The sequence below is a fragment of the Perognathus longimembris genome, chromosome 4, assembly GCF_023159225.1.
Source record: "Perognathus longimembris pacificus isolate PPM17 chromosome 4, ASM2315922v1, whole genome shotgun sequence".
Classification (NCBI taxonomy): Eukaryota; Metazoa; Chordata; class Mammalia; order Rodentia; family Heteromyidae; genus Perognathus; species Perognathus longimembris.
In genome coordinates this window covers 63,025,663-63,040,521 of record NC_063164.1, presented here as the reverse complement: position 1 = coordinate 63,040,521, position 14,859 = coordinate 63,025,663, and the positions used below count along the sequence as shown (strand labels likewise).

Here is a 14,859-nt window from a genome sequence, read left to right as displayed (position 1 = left end):
TGTGAGGGATGATTAACGTGATTTCACCATTTATTCACTCGGATTTCAGGTGAGCATGAGTCTCAGTAGTTTTCATGAATTAATACCACCAAGGACTGCCAGAACTCGATTCTTTTTGTCTGGGTCTCCTCATTCTACTCCTTTTATTTACTGGTTTTTCTTTATAGGCATTTTAAAATTAAAGTTCAGGAAGGGTTGAATTGTTTATGCAGCTCAGTTGGTAGCTCTTTGTCAAGAAAATTATTTTCTATTTTTAGTGGTATAGGGTTTGAACTCAAGACTGTGTTTACGAAGCAAGTGCCTATATACCAGGTGAGCCAGATCTCTATCCTTTTTTTTCTCTGGTTATTTGTGTGTGTGTGTGTGTGTGTGTGTGTGTGTGTGTGTGTGTGTGTCCATACTAGGGCTTGAATTCAGGGCCTAGACCCTGTCCCTGAGCTTTCTTGCTCAAGGTTTACATCTACACTTGAGGCTTTTGGTGGTTAATTGGAGATAACAGTCACACACACTTTCTTGAGTGGGCTGACTTTGAACTTTGGTCCTCAGATCTCAGCCTTTTCAGTAGATACAACGGTGGTTGTTTCTTAGATAGGGTCTCACTTTTTCCTTAGTCCATTCTTGACCATAATCATCTTATTTATACCCACTGTTATAGCTGGGGCGACAGATATGCTCCAACAGACCCAATTTTGTTGAGATAGTCTTTTTTTTTTTTTGCTTTTTTGGACTGGAACTTGAGCTTTTCTAATCTCAGCCTCCTGATTTCAGCTGAGATGAAAGGCACATGCCACATATCCAGCCAGTGCCTGAGATGGAGTATTGCAAAAATTTTGCCCAGGACAGCACTGAACAATCCTGAACCTCCGAGATAGCTAAGACTACTAGTGAGCCACCACATCTAGCTTCAGTGTTTTCCTTATTCATTTACTTTATTCTCATCTCCTTTATCTGCCACCATCTTCATAGGCACTTTATATGATGTATTTGTTTTTTGTTGTAGTGTATACTCTGTATGATGTGTTATATGCTATGCTTTCTTTCTTTCTTTTCTTTCTTTTTTTTTTTTTTTTTTTGCCAGTCCTGGGGTTTGGATTTAGGGCCTGAGCACTGCCCCTGGCTTCTTTTTGCTCAAGGCTAGCACTCTACCTCTTGAGCCACAATGCTACTTCTGGCTTTTTTCTATATATGTGGTGCTGAGGAATCGAACACAGGGCTTCATGAATATGAGGCAAGCACTCAACCACTAGGCCACATTCCCAGCCCCTGTACTCTTTCTTAAAGTGACCAGCAATGAGTATTCTTTTTATTTTAGGTCAGTCCCAGAGTATTATGTACTCTTGTATGATACGTATTTTGTGTTATGTAAGATGTTACATAAATGCTATTATTCTCCTTCACTGAATCTTTCCCGCTCAGCAATTTATTTAAAAACTCCCTCCTTTTTGCTGTGTCAACATTAGCTTGTTCATTCTGACTTTAGTTCAGCATTTTCTGATGCTCAAACATCCAGTTTTATCTTTCTACTCACTCAGTGTCTAGTATTTAGATTGCTTCCTTGTCCCATCACCACAGAAAGGGTTCATACCACATTGGGATCTGTGTAACAATTAAAATATGTCTGGAGTGAGAATTTATTCTACCTATTAATCATAGATTATCATACTGATCCTGGGCCTTGAACTCAGAGCTCTACTACTTGAGTCACACAGCTCCACTTCCAGCTTTTTGGTAGTTAATTGGAGGTACAAGTTTCATAGACTTTCCTGTCTTCTTCCCTCCTCTTTGTGTGTGTAGGGAGTGGGGTGGGGGGAGGGAATGTGCACTCATGCACTCGTGCATGGGGTGTGTGGGGGTGTCAGTACTGGGGCTTGAACTCAGGGCCTGGATGTCATTCCTTAGCTTTTTCGTTCAAGTCTGATGTTCTTCCACTTGAGCCAGTGGTTAATTGGAGATGAGAATCTCTTGCACAAATGCCCAGGCTGACTTCCAATCATAATTCCCAGATCTCATCTTCTTGAGTAGGCAGAATTACAAGAGTGAGCCACAGGTGCCCGGCAGAATTTTCTTCTTCTAACTTTATAGTTTTACGTTTTACAGTTTAGCTGCCTTCCATCTGGAATCATGTCACTGCTTTGGTCAAAAGTCTTTGAATGGCCGCAGTTTTCTATAGGGTGAGGCCTATGAACATAGAGCATAGCAAAGCCATCATTGTGTCTCACACCATCCTGGTAGGTACCATATTGCCGTTCACTGGCTTTTGTACTCCAACTATACTAGGTTTGTTGTTTTATATAAATGTGCTGTAATAGACAGCTAAACATTGCAACATAATTCAAAAAATATTTTCCTGTTTTCATTTTAAAACTTATAAACAATTTTCCTTTTATTAATTGTTAATAGAAATGTGTCCAATTGAATTATACCATTGTGTATTTCCATTGTTTTAGAAGTCAAGCAAAGCACAGATGTGCAAAATAAGAAGTGAAGGGCTGGGAATATGGCCTAGTGGCAAGAGTGCTTACCTCATATACATGAAGCTCTGGATTCGATTCCTCAGTGCCACATGTACAGAAAAGGCCAGAGGTGGTGTGTGGCTCAAGTGGCAGATTGCTAGCCTTGAGCAAAAAGAAGCCAGGGACAGTGCTTAGGCCTTGAGTTCAAGCTCCCAGACTGGCAAAAAAAAAAAAAAAAAAAGAAGTGAAACATCTAAATCCCAAACCTCTCCCTACTTTCCTTTCTTCTTCCCTACACTATTCAGGTGGTGGTGGGTGGGGGACCCAGACACTTATAGTTTAATAATTTCCTGGGTGATTCTAATATGGAGCCAAGGTTAGAAATAACTGGCTCTTACACATAAATAGAAATTAGTCAAGCCAAATATGTTGTTCAGCAACTTTCTTTTTGCTCTGAGCATTTTTGAGCATTTGCTAAATGATAAAAACTCTACCTCTGTTTTAAGTTTAAGAATAAATTCCACTCTTAACATTTATTTAACATTGAAAATGTTATCAAACATGCACATTCTGTTAAGGTTATTTTAAATTGGTTATTTTATATAATAACTGGGTTACATGTTAGTAGTGTAATAACTCTTCCCTTTTTATATTAGGATTCGTATTTTGTCAAAATGCATTATGAGTGGCCAGATTCTTCATAATACTGTGTTTATGCCATATACTAGAATATTGTCAAGTAGTCCATAAGCTGTTTATAATAGAAGCTCCACCTCCTCTGTCCCCCATCATCCTTTTTTTTAAAATTGGAAAATTATCTTTTTGAAAAAAAAATTCTTATTGCCTCCTCTTGCATTTTCTTAAACATCTCCAACTCCTTATATTTTAGCAACTAGCAACCTGCCTTTACCTGCACACAACTGTCCTGGTCCCATTGTCTCTTCATGGTAAAACAGAAATTTCCTTTAATTGTTCTGATTCTTACACTTTAAGTTCTGTTTCTAGCTAACCACTTCCCTTTTGATTACTTTATTTCCGTTTTTCTTATGAAAACTTTGTGCTTACAGTAGAGTGTGTGGAATAATAAAAATGATATAGTTGGGACCAGTGGTGCATTCCTGTTTTCCCAGCAATGTGGGATGCTACTATCACAAGTTCCATGCTAGCCTGGGAAAAAAACATTAACAAGATTCCAATTCATCAGAAAATGCTGAGCATAATGGCACATGCCTGTCATCCTAGCTACAAGCAGTAAACATAAATAGGATCATGGTCCAGTGGGCAAAAATGCAAAGACCATATGTCAAAAAAATAACCAGAAAAAAAGGGGTGGGGGCATAGCTCAAGTGGTAGAACTCCTGCCTAATAAGCACAAACCTTAGTTCAAACCCCAGTGCTGTTAGCAACAACAACAAAGATGAATGATCTGTAGTTTACTTAAAAATGTCTTAGTTTGGGGCTGGGGATATGGCCTAGTGGCAAGAGTGCCTGCCTCATATACATGAGGCCCTGGGTTCGATTCCCCAGCACCACATATACAGAAAATGGCCAGAAGTGGCGCTGTGGCTCAAGTGGCAGAGTGCTAGCCTTGAGCAAAAAGAAGCCAAGGACAGTGCTCAGGCCCAGAGTCCAAGCCCAGGACTGGCCAAAAAAAAAAAAAAAATGTCTTAGTTTTGACTTTTTTATGAATGTTGAATCAACTGTTCAGACTCAGATATAATCCTTATGCTTAGCATTCATTTCCTTCACCTAATAATATGTATTTTCCTAATTGTTTTTGTTTTAATATTGGTTACTGTTTCTATTTTTATTTTTTATTACTAAGCATGTGCATAAGTATAATACTGAAAGGCATATAATTTAACAGTTCCTTAACTTTCTTGCCTCTTTTTTGCAGGTAGTATAAAATTCCAATTGTTTTATCAGACATTCATCTCCTAATTTCTCAAGGATATGGTTATACATTTGTTAAATGAGCAATTGTTAACATTCTTTTTTTAAAATTTTAATATTTTATTTGATTCAATGAATATGCTACATTTATCACTTCAACAATTCATAAGTAAAAAGGTGAATACTTGACATTCCCATTGTAGACATTTTATAATCGAGTATTATTCTCCATTACATTTCAGTACTTTGTTGTATATTTTTCCACTGCAGAAAACCTCCATTTGTTATATTATTCCTATTTCTTTTTGCCAAACTGTCAGGTTTAATAACATATTCTTCTTTTTCAGTTTGTGCTATTTTCTCACCACTGTAATAGCATTTTATATTAAAATTTAAAAATAAATTTGTATTGCTGGTGAACAATATGAAAAACACATGAATGCACCAACATATACTATAAAATAATGAAATAACTCATTTGAGGAAAAAATTAAAATTTCTCCTCAAAAAAATAAAGAATCATGAAAACTACTCCATAAACCAACATAAGATATCTCACAAAATACCAGTATGCTAGAATATAAGTAATTCATAAAATAACATCACTAAGACAATATGCTAAGCAAAACACATGCCCTTATGTGGCCTCTCCTTTGGAAAAAATTTAGTCTTTGTAATAAACGTCACCTGGGCATCTTGGCTAGCAACCAGTGGACTGTTGTGAAGTTTGGCCACCACTCAGTAGTGGCTGCCCTATCTAGCCTACACTTCCTCCTTCCTGGCCCCCATTATAACAAAGCCTGAGGAAAGGCCTGCCACCCAGGTGCCATGTCCAAAAGGAGACAGGCGGACAGTTCTCTAGACAGTGGTGGCCAGCTCTTTAAATAGTAATTATTCCCAGTGTATCATTTCTACCAGTCTTGTAGAAGAAAGGGAGGCAGGGCCCCTGACCCAAGCCTGCGGGCTCTTGGTGGGGCTGGATGGCAGGTAGGAGCAGCACAGGAGGCTCCGCAGTGGGGTTCTCCAGGGGTCCAGGCGCCCCAGCCTCTGCAGGGACAGGCCCCAACTTTTCTCTAAGATGTATGTCTTTGAACTCTTGCTGCTCCTGCACAACTTCCCTCTGCATGGGGCCTGAGAGGTGTGAGGGAACCTCGGCAGCAGGGGCCTGGGCGGCTGCCAGCACCACATCCTGGCACTCCGTGCCCTCCCCTGCAAGGCGCAGCAGCAGCTCCTTCAGCTCCTTCATCTTCCTCCTCTTCCCCTCCGACAGCTGGCTGACACACTTGTCTTTCTCCTGACACAGCTTCTCCAGGATGTTCATCTGTTCTTTGTAGAACACGATGGTCTCTTCAATGGTGGCCATGTGTTGGGACAGCTGGCTGCAGCGATGTTGCAGGGCATCCACTGGACTCTGGGTGTCCACCTTGTCGGCCAGGTCTTCGGGGAAGCAGACATGCAGGTTCTTCTTAGGCGTCTGTATCTCCTGCTTCCACCCTCCCAACAGGCCTTGGAGCCAGCGCTTGGGGAAGGAGGCCTGGCGCTCTAGCTTTCTCTGGCACTGGGCTGCCAGCTGGCTCAGGCACCCACAGCGGGCCTGCTGCTCCTGCAGCTGCCGGCTGAGCCTCGCCTTCTTGCACTCTGCAATGGACAGCGCTTCCATGTAAAAATCCCACATGCTTTGCAGGTTGTCCACATCCTCTGGGACAGTCCCAGTGGGGGGAGTCGCCTCCTCACCCTTGTCTCCTTCTTGGCTTAGGCCTTCCCCTTCCCTCAGGAAAGCCATGGTGCTCAGCTGGGCCTGCAGCTGAGCATTCTCGCGTCTTGTGGCTTCTAGACACTTCAGAGTGTCCTGGAACTTCTCCCTTTCCATCTGGGCCAGCAACTTGTGCCGCCCATGCTCCTGATTCAGCTGCTCCAGCAGATGGCTCTGCCTCAGCAGGTGCTGCTTCAGGGCCTCCTTCTTAGAGGTCAGCTGCTGGCCGGAGGCCCTGTGCTGTTCACGGGTGGCTATGACCTCTTGCACCTGCGCCAGGTACTTGTCACGCAGCTCCTGCAGGTCCTCAGCCGCTTGGCTCTTCAGCTCAGCCATCTCTTTGCCTCCTGGCACCTCCTTCTCCTCCAGCTCCTCCAGCTTCTCCCGCAGGTTTGTCTTCTCTTGATGCTCTGAGCGCAGGAGGCTGGCCAGCTCCTGCTTCTCAGCGCTCAGCCTCTGCACGGCATCCTGCAGCTGGGCCAGCTCATCTTTCAGCTCTTGGTTGCGCACCAGCATGCGCCTCTTGGTCTTCTGTTCCTTCTCCATCATCTCAAAGATCTTCAGCCAAGCCTCAGCATGCTGGTCCCTTTCCTCGGCCTTCTTCTCCAGGACCCGCAGCCGTTGCCGCTGCTCCAGGTTCTGGAGGCAGAGGCTCTGGTTCTCCTTCAACTGCATGTGCAGTTGCCCCTCCAGGCTCTTGAGCTCCTTCTGCAACTGCAGGGCCTGGGCCTGCAGCTGCTGCTCAGCCTCAGATGGCCCTGTGGGGGGCTTCGGGGGCTGCAGCTCTGCCAGCTGCGCTCTCAGCTCCACCAGGTTGTTCTCTAGCTCCCACACCTGCCTCTCCCCCTGCTTTTTCTCCTCTCTCAGCTGGCTCACCTGCTCTGAGAGCTGCTGCACCTTCTCCTTCCCCGCGGAGCTCTCTGCCCTCAGCTCCTCTGCAAAGGTGTCTTTCTCCACCTTTAATGCTGTCACCAACTCTTTCATGTCGTTTAGTTGTCTTTGCAACTCTGCTTGCTCCACCAATGTCTCTTGGCACTTGTGGATTTGGATCCTCATGTCAGCCTTCTGTGTCAGAAGCACTTCCAGCCTCTTGTGCAGCTTGGTGTTCTTGTCCTCCAGGTCTTCATAGCTTCTGGCTTTTTCCTGGAACTGCACCTTCACGTGGTTCAGGGCTTTCATGAGTTCTGTGTTGTTGTTCTCGGTCTCCTTCTGCATGGTGGACACCGCAGACAACTGGAGCTTGAGCTCTGTCACTCGCTGCTGTGCGGCCTGCAGGTGGCTGGTGAGAGCCTCCTGCTCCAGGGCGCTTTCATTGGCCACCCGCTGCGTGGGGGCCAGGGCAGATTGTAAACTGGGTTTTTCTGATGCCAACATCTGTACGGATAGCCTGTGCTGCTCCAGATCTGCTTTCACTGCTTTGAACACACAGGTCTTCTTCTCATGTTCTTTCCCCTGTTGATCTTGCAGGTCTTTCTTTTCCTGCTTCAGCTGTTGGATCTCACTGTAGAGCTGCTGGTTGTGTCTTTTGCTGTAGTCCAAGGCAAGCACGAGGCATTGGCAGTGCCTTTCCATGCTGTCGCTGTTATTGGGACCTGTGCCGCTCTGGACCCCGGCAGCTCTGACAGTGCTCAGGGTGGGGGGAGGCTCAGGGTCTGCGTGATTCTTGGCTGCACCCTTGAGTAAAGTACAGTCCCCAGTGGTGTTCATCTTGGGGTTACCTCCCTCTTTCATTTTCTTCTTGTTCTTGGATTCTGCAGGCACACTACCACTATTCCTCTGCTGGCATTTTTGCAGTAGTTTTCTTCCTGCAGCTAGTATTTTTTGTCTTTTTTGTTTAGACCCAGCACTGGGCTGGTGAAGGTGGGGGGGCCACATTCCCAGGCTCATTCTCAGAATGACCAATAACTCAGTCAACCTGCAACTATATCTCCAAATTCAACTCGATTCGCGCATTCAACACTCACCACCTCTACCTCCTTCAACTGCTCTAGTGGTGTGAGCCAATAGAGGGGGTCCCAGTGCTACTAGACAGTGTGGAATGTGGGCGTGGCCTCAATGCTTGTATCTCATTGGTTAGAGAAACAGGAACACAGAGGGTGTGGCCAGAGTCTTGTGATTCAGGCAGAATGGATGGAGTCACTATGAGAGCTGCACCTGCAGCTCCTCCCCCCCACATCTCTATGCAGGTTTTTTTTTGTGGGGGGGGGGGCTGCTCTTGCTGGAGAGGTACAGTTTCACAAGTGAACTTTCCTGGCCTTCCTCACACAACTCTGGTCACTTGGAGGCATTTAAGTGCGTTCTGCCAGGCTGTTGCTATACACTTTCTTGTGTTGCACAACACCATAAACGCTCAACTTTGGTCCTGGGTCTCAGAGAATAGATGAACAACCTGCAACAGAAGTAACTGATACCTTTTCTTTTGTGCCCTCACAGCTCTGTGTCCATTCTTTCATGGTTTAGAAATCCCTCCAGTGAACCCCATTCTTTCTTGTAGCCTGTTGGATTTCACTATTCCTTCCATGTTGTTTTGAAGGTCTCTTAGCCTCATAGCCTGTCTACCTCTGTCAGCATGATCCATTCCTGGTCCTGTGTTTCCCAGATGCTGCTGCTGCTCCTCCTCTCCCATGCTGCCTTGTTGTTCTACTCAGAGCCAAGATGGATCTCTCCAGCCTTTCCCCTGGGCTTCTTCTCTGGACTGAAGTGAATTGACCTGAAATTGTCAAGGCTTTCTGATGCCCAGTGAGGATGTCAGTGTTGTTCTCTCCCTCCCAGTCCCAGCCATCTCAACTCTCTTAAAGTGCTTCCCCTATGATACTTGTGTACAGACCACATTTTTAATACTTCATAACTACATATAGCTGTCTCCTGGATGCCATATTTTGCAGAGCCAGATTTTCCATTATTCTCCCTTCATTCTAATGTGAAAGTAATGTACCAGAATTTGCTGGTATTAGTTGCATATATTAATGCAGTTTTGAGTTACAGAGAAAACACAATAAACTCTCAGCAAAAAAGAGCTCATGTAATCCTGATTTCCTTTCATTGTTATGGGTGTTTGAATGATAGAGACTCTCCTCAGCTTGTCCAATAAGTACTTTAACTGGAGAACATTTCTAATCTGCTCTTATCTTTTGCTATTCAGCAGGCTTTTCATTTTTCTCATGTGTCAACAATCCTTGAAGTTTCCTTTGGTGTCTATGAATCTGCCTGTTCTTTCTTACTGACCAGCATCCCCTCATTACTGGTGGCTCACCATGACCTCTCCAGCCTTTGTTTGTCTTCTCTTCTTCTCCAGGCTTTCTTCTTTGATAAATTTTGAGTGAGTGGTAATCAGCTTGTGTTCTCCATGTTTAGCCCAATCCAAACTCTTACCAGAGGTAATCTGATTTTGTTTTCATGTGAGATTCTATTCTGTATCCCTTGACCATCATCTTCCTTAAGTTCAGCCCATCCATGTTCTAGTAGCCTGTAGGTAGGCTACTGTGTCTTCTCTTGGTTCTTAATATGGCTACCTGGAGTAGAGGACTTGATTATTCCCTTAGTGGAGATTGCCAGACAAGTACTGGTAGACATGGAAATACTCTATTTAGATGTCTGTCACTAGGATTTCTCAACTTAACTCCTCAGTCTGAACCAAAGAAGGAACATTTGCTCCCTTAACTTCTTCTTTTTTTTTCCAGTAATTACTTATTTTCAAAGTGATGTACAGAGGAGTTAGCATTTCATACAGAAGGCAGTGGGTACAATTTGTTACCTCCTCCCCTACTTTCGCTGTACCCCCAAGAGTTCTTCAGTTGGTTTACACCAAATGGTTTTGTAAGTATTGCTTTTGGAGTTAGTTGTCTTTTTATCGTTTATCTCTTGATTTTGATATTCTCTTTCCTTTCTCTAATAGCAGTACATAAAGTATCTGGGTACTTAGATGAGATACAGTGATAGCACAGGGACAACCACAGGAAGGGGATACAAGAGGATCATCATCAACAACAACAAAAGCTACAGTTTCACATGGCAAGTTGAAAGTAATTACAACAGTGATATAACACTCTTTGCCATAACATGGAGTTCATTTCATTTAGCATCATCTTATGTGTTCATAAGGGCATAGCTATTGGGCTCTTGTGATCCTCTTCTATGACTACCCTAAACCTATGCTAATTATTCCCTATGACGAAAACCGTAGAGTCCATATTTCTTTGGGTCTGGCTCACTTCACTTAGTATAATTATTACCAAGTCCTTCGATTTCCTGATGAATGGGCAATGCCATTCTTTCTGATAGAGGCATAAAATTCCATTGTGTATATGTACCACATTTTCCTGATCCATTCGTCTACTGAGGGGCATCTGGTTTGATTCCATATTTTAGCGATGACAAATTGTGCTGTGATGAACATTTTTGTGCTGGTGGCTTTAATGTGTTCTTGTTTATAGTCTTTTGGGTAAATGCCCAAGAGTGGGGCTGCTGGGTCATAGGGGAACTCGATGTTTACCTCTCTGAGGAATCTCCATACCACTTTCCAGAGTGGCTGAACCAGTTTACATTCCCACCAACAATGAAGTAGGGTTCCCTTTTGGCCACACCCCCTCCAGCATTTGTTATTGTTAGTTTTCTTGATAAAGGACATTCTTACTGGGATGAGGTAGAATCTCAATGTTGTTTTGATTTGCATTTCTTTTATGGCCAGTGATGTAGAGCACTTTTTCATGTGTCTCTTGGCCATTCTCATTTCCTCATCAGAGAAGTCTCTTTTTAAGTCTTTAGCCCACTTGTTGAGGGGACTGTTGGTTCACTGTACCTTATTTTAGTACATTGGAAACTGTATATACTGGTATTAGACCCCAGCAGCTGTGGATGCCAAACCACAGTCCCTGTAGAAAATGGAGCAGAATGGTCCACAGGGAAAACTGATCCAGCAACCTCCAGATTCCAGACTGTCCTCCAGTATCTAAGCCAGGACCCAAGTCAATCCCATAAGATGCTTTGTTTCTAGTGAGCCTACTTCCAGCTTTCCAAAGTCAACGACCTCCATTCAGAAAACACCTGAACAGCCAGCATGGTGGCCCACCCCTTTAAATCAAAGACTGTGTAGTGCCGGGCTTCGCTCTACCCCCCATCCACGTGGGGGTCCTGGGCTTCTCTGCCTCTTCCATGTGTGTTCCTCTCTCGCTCTCTCATTTCCCCTGGCCAGTAAGTATTAATCGTGGGAGCGGAGACCACGGGTAGCCTCAGGTGAGCATAGTGGGAGATCCCCCATGCCCTCCAAGGAAAGACACGGGCGCGTGGGTGTCCCGGAGAAAGCCTCAGGGGCGTTCTCAAACATTCTTGATTTTCTTAGGGGGATGGAAATTTCTGCCTTTCATCCCTTTTCTTTCATTTTCCTAATATTAGTGTATTCATGTTCTTTATTAAGTCACTGTTATTTTGCTTTTTTCTTTTTTGACTACAAACATCATTAAACAGTGAGCCATCTTTTCCTTTTAAGTTCAAGGGCTTTTTTTTCCAAATGGAAATAGTTGTCTTATTTTTCCATATATATATATATATATAATTTTATTATCAAACTGAATTACAGAGAGGTTACAGTTTCATACATTAGGCACTGGATACATTTCCTGTACTGTTTGTTACCTCGTCCCTCATTTATTTTTCCATTTGTTTTTATGACCAGATCTTCCCATAGTCTCCTTCTGCCCCTTTCCTTTACCGGTTTCCATGTGGTCAGTCTAGCAGGCAACCTGTGTTCCACTTTGTTCTTTTGACTTTCTGCTTTGAGGCCAGTATTCCTACTACTTGCTACACTGTAGGCTCTCTAGGTTGCTACAGCGTCAGCATGTCAGTGATATGTTATTGGCCAATTTGGGATTTCAGTGGGTCTCAGGAGGTCTCTATTCCCTGTGGATGTCTAGCACTTGCCAGATGGTGGTGGTAAGCATAGTCAGCCTTCTTCTCATTTGCTTGCTCACTTGGCAAAACACTTCCCACTGACATTTCAGGAATGTTGAGACTTTATCGCTAGTGTAGTAGAGACTGTTGCTTCTCTCCATTCAATCTTCTTTCATCCTCCAGTGCAATTGCCAACTGCACTACTTAGATTTCTTGGTCTTTGGGAAGGAAAAGGATAGATAGAATCAAGAGTTGAAAAATGCATTTTAAACAAGGCTGACATTTTCAGACCTATTAGGAGATAGGCAGATTCTTGCCATTATAAAAATTAGATCATTTTCTTTTTAAGATCTAGGGACTGTAAATGGTTCCCTGATGAAGAGGGAAACACTGTTTGCACTTAGCATATTTCTCATTATACTTCAAGGAAGACACTCATGCGTCACACTACTCCAGGCATTTTATTCTGCCTTCACCACTCAAGGACAAGAGGATATAGATTTTGATTATGTGTATTCTGAAAATCATTTCACCTCAGTGTCACACTTCTTTTAATTGTTAAGGGGGAAATGAGTTCTGTATAAATCAAGAAAGATTATTCATACTAAAAAATATGTGATTTTTATATAGTCTGACCTGAAGTTTATTTGAAATACCACATATACCAAAAATGTACTGTGAATTAGAAACTTATTTGAAGTAGTATGAATAAGTAATTTGAAATCTATCTTAGTTATTTTGAAAGTAGATGAGGAAATTATGAAGCTGATATGTTTGAAATGATGATTAATAGCATTAAAGCTGATTTGTTTTGGGATAGAATATATGAACTAGGCAATCACATATAGTAGAAACACTTTAAAATATGGTAATGATCACTTTCATTATTCAATTACTTTTTATTTAGATTTTAAATACAAAATTTTCTAAACTAATTACAAAGACATTTTCATGGTACTAAATATTCTCATTATAGATAAAATGTATTTGATAGTTCTTTAACTCTGTAAATAAACCATTATGTGAAAAGCCAAATAGAGATTTCAGTTTTGCTGTATGCTGGCTAATTAAATTTGGGCAAATATTTTAACTGTTACAAATGTTATTTTTATTTTGTTTTTAATAGTGAGATAATGATAATTCTTACATACAGTATTTTGGTACATATGCCTTGAGAATAAATGACCATTGTTTTCTTTTTTTCGTTAGTTAATTAATTCATTAATTCATTAATTTTTGCCAGTCTTGGGGCTTGAAACCAGGGCCTGAGCACCATCGCTGAGCTTCTTTTGCTCAAGGATAGCACTCTACATACCACTTGAGACACAGTGCCATTTCTGGCCTTTTCTGTCTATGTGGTACTGAGGAATTGAACTCAAGGCTTCATAAAGCATGTTAGGCAAGAACGCTACCACTAAGCCACATTACCAGCCCTAATTTATTTTTATTTATTTTCTTTTTAAAAAATATTTTTTAAATTCTGGCTTTTTCTGTCTATGTGGTACTGAGGAATTGAACCTAGGACCTAATGCATACTAGGCAAACACACTGCTACTAAGCCACATTCCCAGCCCCCTCTTTTTAAAGATAAAAAAAAGAAAAAGGTTCTGTCTTATTAGTATTAAAAAAAACTATTAAAACAATGAAGTACCACCTTTTCATAGGTCATACTGACAAAGACTAGAAAGAGTGACAAAATCTTATTTGGCTAATGACTTCTAATGTACTGCAAGGAAATATTCACTCTAGCCCACAAAGATTTTTTTTTTTTTTACTGAGTTGTTTGTATTATTAAGAACTGAAATTCTAAACCTAGGTGTGAGGCTGCACACCTGTAATCTCAGCTACTCAGGAGGCAGAAGTGGATCATAATCTGTGATTATCCCGGACAAAAATGTGAGACACTACCTATAGCAAAACAGGTGATGTGACTAAGTGGTAAATTGCCTGTGTAGCAAGCACAAGGGTTCAAATTCAAACCCCATTAGAACTGGGAGAATAGGTACAATTGTAAATAAAGTTTTATTATATATTGACTTCTATGTAGCTATAAATCATAGCTTTGTATTTTAAAAGCTTTGTGCTTGTAAAATGGTATGTTTAAACAAATACTTTTTTTTATGACTATTGAATATGGCCCTGGGAATGAAACCTGCAGCCTTGTGCAGGTGGGTGCTAACTTGGCCATTCTATGTTAGGTTGCATTTGCATTGATACGCATTTGATTGGCCGTCCTTTCTCTCTCTTTAAATAGTTTACATCTCCAAGTTATTTTTCCTTCTTTTCCTATTCTTCTTTAGTTCTCTAGCTTACACTTTACCAGTGCTAAAAATATAAGTTATATGGAGAAAGTAAATGTGAATTAAGGAGGAATTATTTTATCTTCCTTAGAACTGATGGTGACCCTAGAGTCAGATATATCTAGGTTTGGGGACCAGACTAGCTGTGTGACCTAAGACAAGTTGTTTAACTTTCCTGCATCTGTGTTCCCCACTATGAAAGAAGGATTAATGTGTCATTGAATTTTGCCTTGAAGTTTAAGCAATAGGAGTTTGTGAAGTACTCATGCGAAGTATTCAGTACTTGGTTGCTGATGTTGCTATTGTAACACGATCTTTCGATGTGGTAGACGCCCAGCATGTTATTTCAAATACTGTCACAAATAAACTTTTCCTGTTCAGTGAAGACCCAAAAGCACAAAACAAACAACCTGAACATCCCCCACAAATTAACAAAAGGGTAGAGACAGGATAAAACTCAAGTTCACTTAGTGTACTAGGAACTTAGATGTGGACTATGATAGAAAGAATGAGGAGAGGAAGGGAATGAGCAAGGGAAAATTAAGCCTTTGTTCCTGACTTAACAAAACCATAT

General features: G+C 42.0%; 2 protein-coding genes across 12 annotated transcripts in view; one reads left to right on the top strand and one right to left on the bottom strand.

The window, feature by feature from the left end:
- Pkp4 (plakophilin 4) overlaps positions 1 to 14,859 on the top strand; it is a 239,319-nt gene that overhangs the window by 41,312 nt on the left and 183,148 nt on the right. The window lies entirely within an intron of this gene.
- LOC125350870 (golgin subfamily A member 2-like) lies at positions 5,227 to 7,806 on the bottom strand. The gene has a single exon (XM_048345755.1). The coding sequence runs from the start codon at positions 7,804 to 7,806 to the stop codon at positions 5,227 to 5,229; it is 2,580 nt and encodes an 859-aa protein (XP_048201712.1).